This window comes from Cottoperca gobio, chromosome 5, assembly GCF_900634415.1.
Source record: "Cottoperca gobio chromosome 5, fCotGob3.1, whole genome shotgun sequence".
NCBI lineage: Eukaryota > Metazoa > Chordata > Actinopteri > Perciformes > Bovichtidae > Cottoperca > Cottoperca gobio.
In genome coordinates this window covers 14185949-14207349 of record NC_041359.1, presented here as the reverse complement: position 1 = coordinate 14207349, position 21401 = coordinate 14185949, and the positions used below count along the sequence as shown (strand labels likewise).

The following is a 21401-nucleotide window of genomic DNA, read 5'->3' as shown; positions in this document are numbered from 1 at the left end:
GGAAGAAAAATGTCACTAACACACCTGACTCATAAGCCACTTCTCTGCTGAAGGACATTTTGACACTTTAGGCCTCACTACCACTATCCAATATAACTGGCTCACATTTAAGATAACCATAGCTCCTGTTGTTTCTGAAGGAGCAAAATACTACATCTTAAAAGCCGTCTTTCAGACTGCAGGCTGAGTTTTTGATACTCAAAAGATTTTGGGTGGAAACACCCAAATACCTGAACTGAGGAAGTGTCAACCAAACAGACAGGGACAACAGCACAACACACAATAGACAAGGTAATGCGAGACACAGATGCTCATAAGTTATGCGAGAAGCAGGCATTGTACGCCTACTACACACAGGTTTCAAATACAATTGACACAAAAAAAGAAGCTTCTCACATTTAAAACATATGGTCTATCTTACGAGCAATTACTTTCACTATCAATAATCCTGTCAATTTATTTTCTTCAATTAGCCGATTATTCGTTTAGTCTTAGTCATGACAAAAAAGGGTGAGAAATGTCCATCACAAGTTCTGAGAGCCCAACGTGACGTCATCTGAACCTAAATGCTGTAAAAGACAGAAACGTAGTCTTCATATTGATTAAAAAGGCGATAATTAATCGACTATTAATTCATTAATTTTTCTTATCAATTGACCAATTATTTTAGCTCTAGTTTACCTTATTTCAAGTATAACCGCAGGCACACAAAACATTATTCATTACAGCCTCCGTTACTCACCAGAATGTCTTTATGTAGAGGATTCAAACAAACCACGGTATAGTTTTGTCACTCTGCTATCAGATCATCAAAACTATTATACAGAAGCACTCAAGACTAGCACTGCGATCAGAACTCCATGTGGTCTGAATGTAATCCAGCCACATCATAGCCACTTTCCCTCCAAATGAGAATGTGCAATGCTATGATGCAAAATAATCGCTAATCTGTAGAATCAGATGTGAAAAGTCACACAGACTTCACACATGAATCCAAACGCTATAAGACAGGCAAAGTATTAGTGATCTGGTGGCCCTCGGAGTAAGGGACTCAGTGATTGACTCCAACGTTTAGTACATGTAAACATGACTAGAGGTCCTGCCCACTCTCAGGCTCAGATGCTCTTCCTCGTCCCGGGCTCGGCATGACTACTTTGCGCAGGCTGCACTGACAGCACCATTACACAGTCCTTGTCCTTTTAGCCACACTTTGTCCCTTGCCTTGTCACAGTTTGATTTTAGTTCAGATTAATAAAACAATACGAATGTGATCATGCATAGTGAATAGTGACAAACATATATGAGACTCTCAATTTAGCCAGCTACTATGCTACTTTAAAACCCTGAGACATGACAACAGGGGAGTGTCTGAGCGGGAGGGTGTGTGATGCAAGCTGTACAATTCTTATACACACACTTAAGTACTTAAAACCATTTTCCCATCACAGCCTGCGAGTGTGTTTGCCACTTGATGCCAGGCGGACAGAAGCAGCTGAACTTGCAGAGAGGTGGCTCTATCCATTAAGGACCTTCTGCTGGGCCTAAATCATTGATACAGCCAAGCGGCCAAGGCCTGCCGCTACATTAGAAGTTTACTTTTTAATGAACTCTGCCTGCCTGCTCTCTTCTCCTCCTGACAGGCCCTGTGCTCACAACATCCCATATTGTGTCAGACAAACTCTTTCCACCGCTTTAGACACATTTGTGGTGTGAAACTAACAGGCTGTGGTTCATTTGCAGGCGAATAGATGAACCAGAACAAAAGGGGACTTTATAATATTACAACGGCAGCATGGGAAGAAGAAAAAGTAAAACATGATGACAGCGAAAGTCACTGCATTTGATAGATCACAGTGGATTTGCTGAGTGGGAGGGAAAGGGGAGAGTAAGACAACGATAGGCTGATGAAAAATTAAGGCCAATTACTGCTGCACATATAAATAATATGTCAGCAGCTCCTTAGATTTAAAAAATCTAAGTCTGTGTGAGTACAAAGTATTTGCTTGAAGACAGTAAATTGAGTATGAGGGTTTAAATGGATCTACAGTGCAGAGGGACATGAAGTAGGTGGAAGAGGTCAGAGGGTGTGAACCGTGATACACAAAGTGAGTCAGACAGAGCCCACTGCAGGGGTCCTGCCCAAGTGCTGCCCAGCATCTACCTGCAACCCCCATAGAGCACTTCATATCCAACCTCAGCACAAGCCTGTATGCGTGTCTGTGGGAGGCCTCCTACACACTCAAAAAAGCCGCACACACACACTGATACGTGTCTCCTAACAAATGGCGGTGATTTAACACACCAGGACAGCAGTGGAGGCGTAAGCAGCTCCGCCCTCGCTGCCACCCCCCACCCCCCCCTGCTGAGGAGCGCTGCAGCTCAACAGAAGGACCGCCAGGGGAAAGTAGGTCAGGCTGACCTCTGCGCTCAGCGTGTCAAACGTTCAGAGTGAGCTAAAGGGACAGGCCATGTCAGAGCCCTGCTCCTCACAGCTGGGGAGGAGGAGGCACCCTGTGCACACGGTCAGGGACCCAAGGGAGCGAACTCGGCATGCTGGGACAGACACACGTATGCACACATACCGGTTATGACATAGGGACGAACACCAGCAACCGAGGGAGCGGAAGAGTCACACTGTGGTCCAATGTGAATGAATCAATGGGTAGGTTCCTGGCCTTCCCACATTCACACCATCTTCCTGCAACATTTATGCCTCAAGACAATGAAAAAAAAAGGACAAACAAAGTGTGCGGGGGCTTTAACCAACCAACATACGGCCCACTCTTATATTTCCCACAACTAACAAAAAGCAACAAGAGGCAGTTGTGAGTTTACTTGAAACATTACTGAGTGAGAGTCTGAGATGACCTAAAGGTGCTCTTAAAGTGTTAAGATTAAACTCCAAATGCTGCTGGATTTGCAGTCTTTGTGAACAAAGTGTTCTCCCAAGCATTGAAGTTTGTGGGAAAATAGGCGGCGGTGAACGGTGTCAGGAACCAGCGGTTAAACATTACAATGACATCCTTAACAAGCGCTGCTCACAAAAAGGCAAATGTTCCAACAATTTATTTCTGAGTTCAATTTACATTTTCAATAAAGAGCAGAACTGAGGAGTAAGTTAGTTTAGATGACATGGTGTACCCGATCACAGTCTTTTCACAATTACAATGAAGTAGAAGACAGAATGTACCACAGAGCTTTTAGAATAAAAACAGCCATGTAAAAATATCATACAGGCCCGAGTTGCCACATCTAATATCTTGTATTGCGTGTCCGTACAGAGGAGACTGACGAATCAGAAGAACCAAAGCAAACATTTCTGCTGGTGCCATCGCTTGGACGATAGGACCTCAACCTCTAATTTCCCCATCAGCAAGTCAGAATGACGGAGGGATAGAAAAGACTTGAAGCACTGCCCAGAGAGATGCCTCGGATCGGTTTAAAAAAAATAAGGAAATAAGATCTGTTGCATGGATGAATGGTGAGACGGAGAGAAAGTGCCGATCATTGAGTGGGTGACAGAATGAATGGTAGAAACACTAGCCAAACAAATGAAAAGACAGCAGGGAAATAACGAAATATCATCAAAATGATTTCATACAAGGGAGGAATGCGTTTAAACGAGGCATTTCCCACTGCATGCTACAAGAATGCAGTATAAAAAAATCTATTATTTATTAATAACCATACGACCAAGGTTGGTGGAATTTGCTTTCGGATAAGCTCGATTCAGCAGTGTCAGTGACATCACATTAGACACATGACTTATCAGACATATACATATTATACAAGATGAAATTCACAGACCGTTTTTACAAGATTGCTACATGGGTTTAAAGTGCGTTAAATACTGTATGTCAAGGTTAGTGAGAGGGTATCAGCTGAAAGAGGTAGTTCATTTAATTAGAAAACACATTTTCAAATATTATAATTATTGATTCATCATTTTTCTAGCCTTGTACGATAGTAATATCTTTTGACGAATACCTTTGGGTTTCAGACTAATCAAATAGTCTTTTAGTGTTTTACCTGGACACAATTGTACAAGCTAAACATATATACTACATACAGAATATTCTCCTATCTGCAGCAACAGATTTGGGGAATATTAAGCATTCATTTAAACTTAAGTACTGAGAACCACAATATCTGTATAGCTCTCCAATTGATCATTTCATTGAGAGTAACATTTCTGCCAAGCTCCCACCAAGAGGCTGACAGGATGACAGAAAGAAAGGTGCGACAGTGAGGAGCGGTAAGAACTGAGCGCAGCAAGCGAGCCCACGATAAAGGAAACGGGAAGTGAATCTGTAAAGATACAGTAACACACACACACACACACACACCACAACAACACACAAACAAACGTAGATTACTGTATTTTTAGGCCTTTGTTATTTTATACGGACCCTGTGACATGCCCACCAACACAGAACATACTCCTCAGCCTCGGGGATCTGCACCGAGGCCACGGAATGTAGCACCTTCGCTGTCTATTTGTAGTGGGTGTGGGAAGGCATGTGGGATGCCTCAGTAAAGCACTGCTTTAAAAAAAAAAAAATGTTTTATTGGACACACATCCACACAGGTAGAGAAAGGTAAGTTCATCCAGGTGCAATCACCAGATGATTTAATCCTGTTAGCTGTGAGAAGAGCGGTGACCCTAAGGTCATTAGAAAGAGGCTCTTCTGACTCACTGGATGAAAACCTGCTGCGTGATGACAAAGGAGTGCCGGGATGCTGTATGCTTCACTTATAACCACTGTCACCTCCTGTTTTACTGCAAACATGTAGATGAAAATCATGAAAAAGCAGTAGGTAAAGTGGGTTTTCCTGGGCTTCAATGACAACAATAATTACATTAAGCACCTATTAAAAAGACATTTATAATTTTATTTAGCGCTACCTAAACCTTATTGACTACAGTGACCCCCTCCCCCGCCAACACCATACTCAAGAAGTCTGCCAACACACACACACACACACACCGCAAAGCTCTCTCACATCTAGCAAAGCTATTGAGAGACCCAAAGCCCACACTCAAACACAAATTAAGTCAACTATAACGATTTTCAACTTGATTTTGTTCACCATCTTCAAAGGCATTTGATCTGCCTCCCTTGGCATCTAGTAGTAAGATGTTGGCATGCTAGGTTTTAAACCTCGTAGTCTCTGATCTTTACTGACTTGTATGTAGTTTTAATAAAACAAACAGTTTCCATGCCTGCTGCTGAAAAATACATGCCAAGGTGAAATCTGTCATAAATATAATTACCTGTTCTTGTGTGCGAGGAAAGCTCTATGTCTATGTCCATAATGCAAAGACAAATAAAAAGAAATCAAAATGATCGCTAACTTGTGCCATCTAGACGCAGGTCATTTGGTGTTGCACATTGAGGTATTATAGTAATTAAAACTCAACAGCCACTTGTGCAGAAGGAGATGACACTATGGGGAAATTGTATTTTTCTCCCTCCCCCTAACAGTGAGCATTTGGCTAAATTAAACCCATTTTTCACTGGCAGGCTCATATAATGAGGGCAATACATGCAAGAAAGAAATTAGCTTGATAAGCAATTACATGTTGTGTGGACTAAAAAGACATTGTTATCAGGAGAAGTGAGAACAGTGATGGCAGTAACAAACAAAAAAAACCTTTCGGAACATTTGCAGAAGTGAGATGCTTGGACTTTATTATTACAGTGTTTTAAAGAGCTACAATTAAGGAAAATAAATACAAGGAACAAAGCCAACAAAAAAAAGCTGTCAAGGTTCGCGTGCCGCTACAGGGGCGCCAAATGAGATGACAACTGAGGTCAATGGTTTGCATCAGCCTCCACAGGTGTATTGTTTCCAGAGGCCAGCTCCATACATTCAAACTGCAGGAAAGGCAAAGAGGACAGACAGGAGAGGCTGCAGGTACAACATGTGCAAGTCAGTGGAAGAAAACCACCTCAGACTTTTATTCTAGATAAATACAAGCAAGCCAACAGGCGTCTACGGCAACACTAGACTCTGATAACTACAGACTAGTAGTTAGACAAAACCGTCTACGTATTAACCACCGTCAGACACACATGAACCAAACAAAAAGTCTGAAGTCAAAGTAGATGTTGCTCGTACCAGCCTATTCTGATACCAAGAAAACAAAGCAATCCAACTTTATCTGCCAAATAATTTAGCAGACGGTAATCCAGAGATACTGCATCCTATAGAGCTCAGACAATAGATGGAGCGAAAACAAAAACCCCACAGTTCTCTAGTGGCATAAAATAAGTTTATGAATGCTGCACCAAGGATGTTCCCTTTTCAACGGAAGCGTGGGGTTAGAGACCAAAAGCTCCAATATAAAATGTTCTGAACTCAATCTCACTCAGGCACATGCACCCACATTCCCTTCCCTACCTGCTTTGTTGTTGTAAGGCCAACCTTGGAATGGACCTGCAGAAATTCAAGGAAAAAAACAACTTCTGCATTATTTTCTAGGTGCACTCGGGGGTTACAGCCCTGGCTTGAATGCTACATTTAAAATTTGAGCATTTCCCTTATAAATTGGGAGGCGGTCACTGCAGATTTGAAAAGCTGTGTGGGAAATGCAACTAAATGCAACACTGAATAGCAGGTCACACTACAACAAAAACCCTGAGCCACTCATATAGGGCCTATTTGATCAGTCCTTCAGAGAGCTATCCGTCTTTGTCTCTCTCTCTCTGTTGCCGGTATTTAGCCTCTCCCTCTCCGTCTCCGTCTCACTCGGAGCCAAACCGCACACAGTCAAACAGTTTTGTACAACCTTTGGTGTTGCTGTACTTTCTACACTATTGCACGGTACAGCGTGCAGAAGTGCAGCATTATTCCATTAAGTGGATTATTTCAGAACATCTCTGACCTTCGACAGGGTTGTCATTGGCGATGAGCCAAGAAGAATTGAGGAGAAATGATGATGGGCACAGACCTCTATGGAAGTTGGCAAGATTGAGTGAAAGATAACAGTAAAGCAGTCAATACGATACACACACACACACACAGTAGATTAGGCTGGAACAAAAAGGTCTAGACACGGTAGGATTACAATCAAGTGAGGAGAATAAAATACATGTGTGCAACATCCACTGGAGAATATCAAGTATCAGCCCCGTGTTTGAGAGGATTGTCTAGGAGGGGATTAAATGAGCCCATTAGTACTTTTCTAGAGGGTCACTGGTGCTAAAAATAAATATTAAAATGACATGACAATTGATAGACATAGATATTATATAAGGCAAATAACTCATTTTGTTTTCAATTTAACAAATTTGATTTTATTTATCATACGATTGAAAAATAGGACCATCATGAAAGTACACCCCTTTGTGATTTTTGCTTGAAATTACCCTTAAAAACATATCTGTGTCTAGAAAACCAAAACAACTTCTTGTAGCTCACATTTAGGGATAACAGCTACATTACTGCAAATCTTAAAATGACCTTGCTTCCACTGCTATGATTAAATACATTAAAATGTGCAATTATATTTAATCATAACTGCTTTGTAGTTCTGGTAATTGCTGGTAAGTCATTGGATATCATCAGAATGATCCTGTTAAGAGCTCCTCAGCCTCCACTTTAGCTGCTAATGAGCTAACGTTAGCAAACGAACGATCTTTGGCCGAGCGTGCCGACACCAGTTTGCAATGCATATTTCAAAAGACAACAGTATTCTGTTACAGTTTGTCAAACTCGCACAATACATGTTTATACAGCAGCTTATAAAATCTAAAATGAGGAGCCTGTAAACAGCCTCCGCACTGATCCTGCCCTTGATTTTATGGGGGATTGGGAACAGCAGGGAGGTTGTAGTGATGGGACAGTTTAGGTTTTTAGGGGGGGTTATAGTCGCAATAGCACGCTCTGGTTCAAACTCTGTCAGTCTATCTATTCTCATGCACTCGGCACCTAAGGTCATCACAAGTTACATCCGCCTTGAGGAAACAAAAATAATTGACAGATACTCAAATTGGAAAAAAGACACAACACATACTGTGTGCTTGGTCACTCGAGACCAACTGGGAAACTGCTACAGTACAGACTGACAATATTAGCAAAGAAAGCCGCCTTTCACACTGCTGTAAATTGAGCCTGGTTCTCTGAGCGACGCAGGCTCGCACTGCTCTCCTGTGCTACAGTGCACAGGGTGCTTTCTCTCCCTTCCTCCTCCACTGCAGAGGCAGCACAAGGCCATGAAAGATTGGAGGCAAAGTGACGTCCTCTGGTTTATCCTCCCTGAAAGCCTTCGCATGCTCTCAGTTCCACATGAGGGATCTGATGAAAGCAGTTTGTCAGTACGCCACTTAATTATCAGCCAGAAGAAGAGCCTCTGATGCTATCCTCTGACAATGGCTCACAGCCGCCTGCTGACTACAGTGCCTACTAACAATGAAGAACTGACTGCAGCTACTAATGGTGACTGGTAGTGCCAACTGTCCACTTAAGAGTTAGACAAATTAAGAAACGGCACAGAAAGCTTTTTGTGTGTGTGCTACTCCAATGTATATTCTTTTCTTTCTAGACTTAAATAGCAAGGAGCACATTTTACATCTTTATACCAAGACTGTAAAATGTGATGTTTGGGAGCTAAAATGCAAAAGTCCTACTGAAAACACATTATATTGAGCAGAGGAAAAACTGAGACGTTTTGACCTTTTATTTTTCCTGCATGTCTACACAAACATTATAGAGCTTATGCTGCTGCTCAATATGCACATTACCATCAGACTGTGAATAAATAACAGTCACATGAATTCCTTAACCTTCTGTCTTTGCATCGTCATATTCTTGTGACTGCTGACTGTTGAGAAACAAATAGCGACCATAGCTACATACCACTATTATTTCTGCGCAGATGGATAAAACAAAGACTTCCGTTACGTTGATATAGTTAAAGACACCCTTGCATCAGAAAGAAATATGAGATTTGAATATATACCACTCTGGTGACTAAGATCTCCTTTTGCCTGGTATTATCCCTTTCCAAAATCCCCAGGGATATGTGTATCCTGTGTTTGCCTATATACTGTGTATCCCTCAAAAAGGTTGGCCTGTCAGTAGCAAAAGTGAAGATCAGCTAGAGAAAGGGCTTATTTTCTTATTCAGTTGTTTTCTTGTCATGCAACTTACATTTGCTAGTCATCCCCAGGCTCTTGAATACACTCGGCTACTACAAACGCAGAGAAAGAAGTAAGCCATTTACCATCGTCATCCGTATTAATCTGATCTGAAACTTAGGTTTTTATTAGCAACGTACATTACGGTACATGTCCATGACAGACACAGGGCGATGACTCAGTGTACCCTTGGACTCCCCACAGTAACCTGTCAGCAGGGAGCAAATCCACAAAGCCGCAAGAAGCTACATTTGAAAACACCGCTCAGCTCTCAGTAACACACTCTGAAAAAGGCCAAATAGAAGCTTTTTTTCCCCTTGTAATATGTATTAGATTTGATTTCTGAAAGGAAATCACAGACCCACCCTACAGTCCATTAGCCAAGTTAATGCAAAGCTGCCAGACTTGCTGACCCATTAATAATACATTGCAGTGGTCAAAAGAGGCCAGACACCTCCGTGCACCCCTTCATCCCTCTACACGGCCACATTAATGGACTAATTCAGATGCAATTAACTGGTGGGGAGAGGCTGCGGCCTTGTGGCTGTTGGAGCACAGGCTGAAGGGCTTACAGCCAGGGCTCGGATTATAATCACTGTGAGCACACACATGAACACACACACACACACACACACACACACACACACACACACAAAACAATTTAAATACTACAAGAAAGGAGCCAATGCACTTGTAGTTATAAAGAATGTAGCTTTCAATATTGGATAACAGAAGCAAAAAGTAAAATTAATAAAATGGCATTTACACTAAATAATCCTATTTATCCTCAGTCATAATGTTTGTAAGTGACTCTTGGCTACATTTCTGTTTCAGCCTGTTTTTATAAAGGGAGTGAAAATAAGCTACAAACAAAAGACACTGACATATTACAACCTTTGAAGTTGATATGGCAAACATGTTGGCAAACAGTTTGTGTTGAATGAATGCAAGTCCAACATTCATTCTTCTTTTAGCTCCATTTTGGGTTTCCACCAACTCCTGAGAAATGATCTGGCGCTTTAGCGGCTAAAAGCTCCACTATGTTCACTAGTTAGTTGCTAACTGTGTCTGTCAGCCGCTTAGTGCTGAGCAGGAAATGTACAGTTGGTTTTTAGAGATCTGCTGCCTGCTGCGGCCTAAAACGGTGCTATGAGAGCGGTGAGAGTGAACCAACCAAAGCAGTAAAGCTGCAAGATAAAACCAAAACGATGAGTTGGGTGATAATGTTACATTTCCGAGAAACCCCTTTCACAGACAAGTAGTCATGTGATGAATTGTTTACATACAAATATTGATTATAGCCGCTTATACACATAGCGGTGCTTTTATCCTGCGAGGACCTTCCTTGTTGCAAATCTGCATGAGACGACAAAGTGTGAAATGCTTACACTGCTCTGGATTGCGATTTAATCTCGTAATTTTTTTTAGTTTTAATGTTTGTCCATTACAGCCGGTTTTATTCAATAATGTGGCTGCAGAAATCTGCTCTTCGAGAATGTGAAGTTGACAAATGAGCAATTACAGGAGCGATATTCATGTGTCACATCTGTGGCCGGCATGACCCGCGATTAGCCCTACTGATGCTGAATGTGAGATGCGAGAGCCGTGCCTGTCAACGCAGGCGCCTGGGAAGGCAGCGTGGCCCATTCTGGCATGTCATCCATCACTGGTTCCACTTGGCTGCCACAGCTGTGTCACTGTCCCCCTCTCACAGACTGCTGACCCCACTGAGGACGCAGCGGCAGGATGATCAAATATCTCTCTGGGATAAGAGACAGCCATCCTGCTTCACTGACAAGGCAGAGGACAAAACCCCCCTTCCCTAAATATCCTCTGCCATGGTGACATCTTTATCAATAAGCAGCATTTAATGGCAGGCAGTAGCAGAGGCATGTAGGGAAACATGGCTGCTCACCTTTGATAAAAAAAAAAACTGCTGGGATTGTGAAGAGCAGAGTGAAGCCATTAGCTGCGGGAGGCTGACACAGGAAGTGACAGGGGTTTAATAATTGCCAGAGAAGAGAGAAGGTGAATTAAAACAAAAGATGAAATGGAACAAAATCAGACAGACGTATTTCCAAGATAATTACTTGCCATACAGATTTTATGGCAATCAAATTCCTATCAAATATGTCTGACCTACAGTCTGAATGTAAGGCAGCATGGCTGAGTCACTCGAAGTGGATATTCAGTGGAGGGCTTACCTCAGTCAAGCCACAGACCTTTGACCCTAACAGCAGTCTCAGGTTGCTGTAGACGTTTTTAAAAAGATCCTTCTCCGGCCTCTGCTAATTAGTCCTGCAGCCTCTTTCCCTTTCATTTCCAAAAAGGAAATGCTGCGTGCACGCTACAGTGCTGGCAGATAAATTAGCTGCATGCTTCACAGGAGGCAATCGTTCCTCAGGGAGAGCAGGCTACCTTAATTATGAATATTATGAATTATATTTTTTAAAAAGACCAGGAGAAAATAAAAATCAATCAATCAGACTAAAAGATGTTTGTGAAAATTAAAATCACACCTGGTTTACTTTTCCAAAGCTACAGATGAAGCTGGCAGCGGTAGCCAGTCTAACCCAGCTCAGATGAATCTAACAGGGCAGATTCAGTGTTAAAGGCAAATTCAAAGCACTGTGATCTATTTATAGCACGCAGAATTCATCAGCCTCTCCTTTCTCTGCCTCCTTGTCAGGGCAAAATTCAGTGCACACATAAGAGTTGATGTTAAAAGGCACCATCTGTGATCCCAATGTCAACAAAGGTAGCCTGATATCAGACTGAATAGCCATTATGGTACAACTCCATTATTCAGTCTGACATCGGCTTCTTATTAGCAGTTTCCTGGAGGGGAGGATTTGATTTTACTCTAACCAATCACTGAACTAATGCATCCGGACTGGAGGCTCTGACTCGGTTAGGCTGCGTACAGTTAGCGTAAGTTAATATGAATATTTAGAGAGAATAGAAATACAATGTTTGGCAATGACAATTTGCTTCTAAAATATCCTACATGGTGATGTGTCCAGGTACAGGAAAATAATAATAGGTAGTGTTAAATATTTCCACAACACAAGAGTTGCTTTCTTGTTCTAGCACAACAGAGTGGAATTGTCACTGTTATAATATAGACAGATGTCAAAGTGTTCAGTATCTTACGACACATAGTGGAGGCAATTAAGATGCAATAAGGACTGTGGCTGCTCAACCACACTTGTGTCATGCACCCTTTTAGCAGCCGGTTTTCACACTGTGATTATTGCAGTTTAATATTCAATTCTAAAAACAGATTTGATTTTACAATTATAAATCAATTGAGGCATTAAAATTCAAAACAGAAATTACATCAAAAATAAAATAAAAAATCAAGCTTCTACGTGTGATTTAATTGTAATTTGGTGAAAATGACTGTTTGGGTTTTAATCTTCACCCAAACAAACACTCATGAAAAGGATTGTTTTCCTCTTTTTTTAATTTTTAATTTAAAAAAAAGGATGAAAACTTTCTTTCAATTTCTTTTGAGGGGGTGGCAGTATTCACAGACATGCTCAGCAATATTAAGCTCTAACTGTACATACGCTGCATTACGCAAAAGGCGACAGCAAACCAAGTAGAAAACTGATAGAGGGCAAAAGGCCACTCGCTGGGAAAACTAAGTTAAAATACAGGGAAAGCAAAGTGCTATTTTTGTCTAAATCTTTCTAGCCACGGAACGATGACTAAAGAGTTTCTGAGCAGCTCCCCATAGCCCTTCATCTTTCCCTCTGAAGAATCTAAGAAGTAGCTAATGATTTTTCCAGTTATGAGTTGTTTTGAAATGTGCTTCAAATTCCTTGCAGTTCATAACTTTAACTGTGACACTGGGGTTGATTTTCATGCCCAACTGTGCTTCAGGCTACATATTTGTGACAAAGAAATGAGACGGCCTACTGGAGGTGATGATCTCAGTGACCACATACACGGACAGCTCTGGAAAAGACATAGAAATACAGATCCTGACACTTTCTCCAGTTATTAAAGAGTCGTATGGGTCTCATTAATGCCAGTCAGCTAAATACTTCAGTCTACCCTATAGTTCTCATATCCAAACTCTTATAGCCAGAGATAAAAACCAGGCCTAAACTAGGAGACAATAGGACAGCTAGCTGCCCTGACAGAGATCCTATTGCCATGACTTCTCATAATTCTCCATAACTACCAGCTGAAGAGCATGCCTCAACTATACAAACTGATTAACATAAGTGCTTCTTCAAAAAGGCCTGAAGCAGTGTCTAAGAATGTGTGCAGGGATCACCAGCCCATCCTTGTCCAGTGTTATCTGCATCATAAATGATTATTAGAAAGAAAGAAAAAAAACACGGCAGCACAAGTGGTGTGTCCCAGAGTGTGAGTCAGGTATCTCATTATCGCAGAGGAGGAAGTTCACTGAATCAATTGATGACGATGGTCAATAGCGTTTTTACAACCTACTGCTGTATCTCATCTCACTGAGCAGATGGGAGGGAACTGTTCAGGGTTAATGACTGTTTAAAATGATAACAGAAGCCATATATATTTATGCATAGGGTTTGAACTGAGAGGCCATTGCTATGACTGTCAAAAAGATAGCTACAGTTTCAAGTAAAATTGAAGCCAACATCTCTACACAGGCCTGCAGGCCACAAGAGGAAGCGATAGAAGCCTCAGGCCTTTTATGTTCTGCACTGCAGTCAGCACTTCACTCAGCGGAGTGTGGGGACAGCAGCTCCTGCCAAAATGAAATCCGTGCCAAGGCCTGCCAGCCTGCTCTCCCCGCCCACTCTAAGGGCCAGAGCGTGAGCGGTGGGGCGCCGGTAGGCGGGTGCAAGGTGAGGCTGGTGGGCGGGTGGCCAGGCTGGAGCTTCCTGACACGGGAACCCGCCTCACAGCAGGATCAAACTGGCTGCCGAGTGAATCACCACCCCTCCTACCACCTGACAAAGTCAGCGCCGGGCCAGTACGCAGCCACTTTTGCAGTCTCTACAATTAACAAGGAATTCAGGATGAGACAAAAATAATACCGCATCACCTCATCACTCATCGGACTGCATCTCACTCAGCCACGGTTTATATGACACAAGATCAATTTTGACTCAAATTTATGAACTTCATGACAGGATCATTTTTGACTTGGGGTTGGTGTGTGTGTGCGTGTGCATGTGTGTGTTACAAAAGGAACAGAGTAGCGCTCTAAATATGTATCAGTGCTGCTGAAATATTTAGTATCAGCAAAGTGCTTAAAATTTAAATGCTTGCTTTACGCTGTAATGATGATACAGGCTGAGAAAGTAGATGAAGGTATCAGAGAGTCTAGCAGCGAAGCAATTTTACACTTTCAGATTTCAAGCCCTGCAAACCTAAGCTTGAGGTGGAAGATAGGGGCAGGAAGCACACATTCTCATACCTGACCAATCTTATTTAAATAAGCAACAGGAGCAGGGATTTTCTGAGCTGTGGCTAGTCACTAGTCAGAAGCAGGAACATTATCTCCAGAGTAAATAATGTCCTGGAGGACCAGTAGCTACCCAAATCACTTCTTAAAAAATAAATAACTGCTCCAGGCTGCTATTATTAAGCCTCAGATCCAATGGGAAGTTGAACCTTTGATCTGTTTAGGGTACTGTGTATTTGCATTTTATAATGAGATCAAAGCAAGGTCCAGGGCCCCTGCAGAAGGCAGCTCTGCTCCCCATCTCTGCACACTGGACGATTTACAGACCAAAGCTACATTTCCCTTTTAAGAAGATCATGTAAGAGCTATGGGCCTCAGTGAAAATGCAGTGGGAGATTCAATGTTTGTCAGACAATCAACAGTAGCCCACATTCTCTTCCAGCTAATTTTCTTTCCTGTACACAGGTGTGGAAGATGAAAAAGTAAATAAAATCATGCCAGTAGCAACAATCTCCTCAACAGTTAAAGTTCAAGAACAAACACTTCAAGCATTTTTAAACTGGTTGAGAATTGCTCCAGATTTTCTTTGGCATTCTTCACCTGGAAGAAATGCAGAGGGGAATTTACACACTTTGCCTGAAGTGAGCCCACAAGGATCCGGGAGAAGGTTTGAGATGAGCATGGAGGTCAACATTTGAGAGTATATGTGGAGTCTCTACTCAATACTGCTCCTGACCAGTTTTTTTTTGTAACAGAAAATATCCCAGAAAAGAAATTGCACACAGTCACTCCTTCTATGGCTGAGGTGAGCGGAGTCTTATATTTTCTGACGGCCTGATCAGAGGTGGAGCTGGGAGAATGACTGCTTACAGTTAGGTCATCCATGCAAATCCATAAGGCAGAGCCATTCGGGAGGCCTGTTGGCTTAAGTACAAAGGTGCTTTTGTAGCAACACATGAGAGCTTAAATGCTGTTGTAATACAGTAGATTTATTTGCCGATACCAATTGAGTCAATATTTAAATGTATGAAAGATAAGTTAAACTGTATAAATGTATTTATTGTAGTATATACACTACTAATTGGCTACAAATACTACTGTTTATAGTGACTGCATGACATATCTTGAGTTATTTAAAACATCACATTTGGTTTTCACACATTTTCTGGATTTACTTTCAGATTTTCAAATCACATAATGCTCTTTTATTATGTAAAAAGCAAAATAAAAAAAATGCAGCTGTATCCCTCTCATAAGAGGAAGTACTTTAATTTTTAAACCGTTTTTCTTGGTCAGTTAAAAGTTGGGGAAATTATCTCACCAGACTGCACACAGTGAGATCAACTCACCAAATTAATGTTTTTAACAAATAATACAGACGCAGGTCATCACTTGACACTGGTTCCCCATCATTTTTGGATCCACCAGAGACATCAGCATCTACAAAAAAAATCCCTAATACTGATCGTCAAAGAAACACTAACTTCAAAAAACCTCTATGGTTTGTTCAGTGCCGCTAGTCTTCTACCTTACTGCCCATCATCATCATCATGCGTGCATGTGGAGGTTGACAAGGGGAATACCCCCTCCCCTGCAGCAGCCACATTGAAGTGTCTTGAAGCCACGCGTCTGCAAATCATTTATGCAGCAATTGCCCCACAAACAGTTGTAGTGAAAGTAAGAGAATGCTGATTCGCTTTTCATGACACGCAATAGTCTCCGTGAAGAGAGCGAGAGTGGATTTCAGAAGTTGTGACAGCAGATTTGAAACTAAACTCAGCTTTTATTCCTTTCATTCAAATTGCTAATCAAACAAAGAATCCCCATTTTAAAATCTTTTCTTTGAATTTATCAAATAAAAAGAGTCAATACAAATTCCAACTCTTTTGGATTCTTAAATAATGAAACTGACACAAAATCAAAGTATGACGTTCTTCTGACCTTGACGTGGGACAGGACTGTTCCCATTTACCCTTTTCACCTGGGCCAGTTTACATTTCCTGTAATGGCTTTGAAATGGAAGGGACTGAGCAACAAGATATGAATTATATACAGGAACACACAGAAGCAGTATACTGCAATATACTGTGGACACTTGCTGCAAGCAAAACCCTCTACCCTTATAGAAGCATGTGTTTAAGAATCCTAGTATATAAAATATCCTTAAGGAATCTGGCAGATATTCAATAAGCCACGCTTGCCATTCAGTCTACAGTATACAAGTGGAATCGTACAAAGGACTGCTTAGATTGGCCTGCAAAATATGAATCAAGAGTACCTCAGAGAGCTGGAGAGGGTGTTAAGAAAATCACCATCTAATTGCTTGCTCATAGATGCCGAGCACATATTCTGCACTCTCGAAGGCAGCGTTCACATTTTTTGACCTTGATGAATTATCTGTTTTTATTGACAGCACTTATTGATATTTCTTAAAAGCGCAGGCTAATGGAGTTCTATTGAGATTATTAAATGAGCTGCTGGTGCCCGGATTAGCCCGGTCTCATCTCTCCGGCACAGCTTGCATTATCATACAGAACAGACGCATGCGTGCGTTGATTCCCAAATTCCTGCGACTGACATCTCCAGGGGAACAGAGGAGCGATGACTACATCCGACCTACATTCACCCCACCCAGGCATGCTTGCTTCCAACTAATTACACACGCAAACATGTACACTATAGGTGGAATCATACCATAGTAATGGTCACAGTGCAGGGAACCATTACTACTGTATGCATATTGCAGAATTGTACAATTTCAATTAAGTGTACATGCTCCTTTTCCAAAGACGAATCTCTGAAGGTTTTAAAGTCAAAAACAACTCACACAACTGTACAAGCTCCTAGTGACCTCCTGATGATTGGGAAGGGGAAATCTTTCTCAGGCTCTTGCGCAAGCTTATATGAAAATATATTTTGTGTAATGGGGTTGTGAAAATTCTCCAAGCACAAAAACATTAGGAACAAACCTAAGGCTACTGGAGCTCGCTCAAATGCCCCAGGCATGGAAACAGCACTATTGGATTCCATTCAAATGTCTTATGCAATGAAAAGATTTTATAAATACTCTATACGCATTAATTCAGTTGTTTAGATTCTCAGAAAAAAAAAAACTATTGCATGGAAAACACCCCATTAACTAGAACTGAGAAAGAAATGTGACGCAGGCAGTACGTAGTGTATGAGCACATCTTCAAACCGCTTTTCAGTATTTCCTGTGCTGAGCATCCTGGTTAAAGTGATGTGGTTTTTTTACACTTTTAAATGTGAGAGGTATTTCTACAGTTGCAGCCCACATTAAGGTCAAAATCTGTTGATCTATGCAAGCCTTTACTAAACTAGAGAGTATTAAAGAGCGTCAATCTCAACCCATGCTGACTAATTCTATAACTTTCTCTAATACCCGAGGCATTATTCCAGTTACGACAAATGTACATTACACCCAACACTGAAAAGAAATGCTTTCCATTTCAACATTTTATATTTCTGTGAGTGTTACCATCTGCGGATCCAAAAAAAGAGACAATAATGTATTAATACAAATCCCATAAAATGTAAATAAATTGTTCCATGATTCAGGGCCAAATTTCATGGAATCCAAAAAACGAGTCTTGGTAGAAGTATTCATACATGAACATATTGATTATTATGCATTATATACACAGGACTCACTGGAAAGCAGTATTGATACAGAGTGTGTTTTCCTATAATGACATAAAGTGCAATTAGTTTAATGCAAGTAATCCTTTTACAGTAACTGTGAATTACCACACTCAATTTCAAAACCTTTTTGCAAGACTTCATACCACATTTTCACAAGTGTACCACTGTAATATTACATATGATGCAACCATATAAATGCCTGTGAACTAAAAACGTACAACCCTGCATTAACGTCCGTTTTGCTCTACAGGGTAACATTTAAGAAAACAAATGCATTTGAAGAAAACATCTTCCATGATCTGACACTGGTGAAACAACATGCTTACTTCCAATATTGGAAATTTGCCCTGGTCAGTAAATCCCAAAGAGGATTGAAGCCATTCGATGGTTAGCTCCCAAATAGGTTGGAGACAGACACTTGCACCGAGAAAAAGCCAAAAGGTTGAGATTTAAACCACATCTAAAATGTTAATGTTATTAGGATTTCATGACATTTCCAAATCTTGAGTGATATTTGCAGGCATTCAAAACAAGGCTTTAAGAACATCCTTAAGTGTTTCCTGACAATAGGAATCCTGAAATCAGCACCTGATTTCATGTTAAGCCACACTTTGCAAAGGAACCAAAGGCACATGAACAGCCACACACATTAGCAAAGCTTTGAGGAATTAATATAATGTTTTCCTTTCTGCTGTAACTACTGTGGGTAGAGCAAATCTGCTACCGTGCCAGCAGAGCCAGTTTGATTCCCACTGAGGACACCCACTCTAAAGTGTATAAGAAGTGTACAGTATGCATTCAAGTGTCAAATAAATGTTGTGTCTTATCTGCAGTTATTTTAGTTGTGCTAGTCAGTCACACCCTCATATTTCCAAGCAATAACGTCCACTTCAACCCACATAAATGATGATTAACTTATAGCTGCTCTCTCCGTACGAAGAAATAAAGAGTTTAAAGTATCTTAATAGATACAGACTGACCAATGAGTGATACATGCTCTGCAACTGGACTTTTATCAGCCTTAACGCAGCAACAAGGATAGCGGAAAATACCATTGCAAACTTGTGCCAATGTCTCTAGAGAAAATCGTTAGTGTGCAATGAATGGTTTAATTTGATGCTAAAGAAGGTGTGCAGTATACAAAATACAGAGCGACCTCAGTGAAAATATGCCTGTAACACAATGCAGGAATACATGCAGACTGACAGCACATATATAACGTTGCTGACAACTAAATAAGGGATGATAAAGGTAAAAGAGGAAACAAAGGTTCCAAAGTGAAACAATTAATTTCCTTACAAAAGGCCTTGCCACAAAAGCTAAAATCAATCCATTTATAATAACACATGCTTTCTCATCACACACACACACAGAGAGAGAGACACACAGAGAGAAAGAGACACACACACACACACACACACACACACACACACACACACACAGAGAGAGACACACAGAGAGAGAGACACACAGAGAGAGAGACACACAGAGAGACACACACACACACACACACACACACCTCCATGCAGTCTGTACGCCAGATCTTGTCGCCCCAGGAAATGGGCTTCATACATCTTGTCTGACTGCAATAAAGCAGTGCCTAAGATTCTATTTCCAATAAACGTCGACTGATTGGAAAACTCATTCTAATATCAATTTCCATCTGGGCCCTTTAAAAAGGCAATCAGCATAGCTTCATCTCGGTATATCATGGGCTCCTTGAGATGATGACACAGCACTGGCTCTCTCTTCTGCATAATGGCCTTCTCCTATCAAGGCATCTGCAATGAATAATACCACCCATGAATGGGCTATTTAGTCTGTGTTCGCACAGATAGGGGCCACTTCTCTGAATATTAATCCAGGGTTTTACACTTCTTTGGTTCTCTCAGTGCGGCACCATTTTTCATTCGGAGGAGTAAGGCACTTAGTGTGATTTGGCGCACTCGTAGTTTCTCTTTAAGCTTTCTCAGAAGTGACAATGGTGATTACCAATGGCATCTCACTTTGTTTAAGATGCCCAGCGACCACAAAACAATTATTTAAGTCAAGGAATATCAATCTCAACTCTTCAACAAAGGCTGTCCACAGCTTACCACAACATGTAAGGTCAAAGAAGAATTTCCATGAGTGAATAAACTGATACGAGTTACTGTACATCTGCCATTGTGAAAAACAAAAGGTCATCCAATATCAAAAGCACTAAAAATAAAGTGTCACATTTAGTTTGACATAAAGTGTCTGTTAAAGTCAGAAGCTCCACTTTAACCAGAATACAACTCGATCATCACCATAGCGCTACACTTTTACGTCTGCTATATTGTCTTGATAAAAAGGCCAAATGTCTCCTTTTCTTACCTTCCAGCCACTGCCCGCCTCCCTGTAGTAGGGAAAGTTATCACAGATCCACTGGTAGATCTCGCTCAGTGTCATCTTCTTCTTTGGCGAGCTGTTGATGGCAAACGTGATGAGACTGGCGTAGCTGTAGGGTGGCTTGCCGTCCTTGTGCTGCTGCACCTCCTCCTGGTCCAACGTGGTGTTAGGATCCAGTAGGGCACTCTTCTTGCCCATGCCTGGCCCGTGGGCATTCTGGGCGTCCGCCTTGCGGATAGCCGCCTGCATGGTAAGCTGAGGGAGCCAATCCATGGAGGTCAGGCTGCTCTCCAGCTCCGACGTCATGGTGACGGCAGGCTGGGCCGGAGCGGGGTGGGGAAAACGTGGAGTTGGTGGTGGTTGCTGTTGATGCCTGATGGAGAGGTGTGGAATCACAAACAGAGACGAGTGACAGGTTGAGGATGAAGTCTCCCTCAGCTCAAGACATCAGCATGATGTCTTCTGTAGGTCAACTCTGCAGGAAAAGGAAACAGACACGTGCTTATTAGTCGGCTGTTCTTTGTTAAAAGGAGCACAGGACATTGGAAATAAATGATTATGCACATCAGCAATACTGCAGAGAACGAAAATGCAAGCGAGGAAGCAACTCCGAAGAGTCAAACCATCAAAAACCAAGTGTCTCTGTAAAATATGCTTATATTCGCTGTGCAGCAGATCACAAGCCCACCACTTTCTCCACCACTTGCTGCTCTCAAAGCTGACTCATAGGGACTCCATCTGCACACAGAGAGAGAGTAAATGCCAGGCAATTGTTTTCACAACTGCCAGCCAAATGGGGGAACGGCTCAGGAGGAATT

General features: G+C 41.6%; 1 protein-coding gene across 3 annotated transcripts in view; it reads right to left on the bottom strand.

Moving 5' to 3' along the window:
* The window catches only part of foxj3 (forkhead box J3), a 71766-nt gene that overhangs the window by 22543 nt on the left and 27822 nt on the right, over positions 1-21401 (bottom strand). For all 3 annotated transcript variants that reach the window (XM_029431402.1, XM_029431401.1, XM_029431400.1), the window contains exon 2: positions 20569-21058. In XM_029431402.1, the coding sequence (XP_029287262.1) occupies positions 20569-20889 (321 nt within the window). In that variant the 5' untranslated portion in view covers positions 20890-21058. The remainder of the gene's footprint in view (positions 1-20568; positions 21059-21401) is intronic.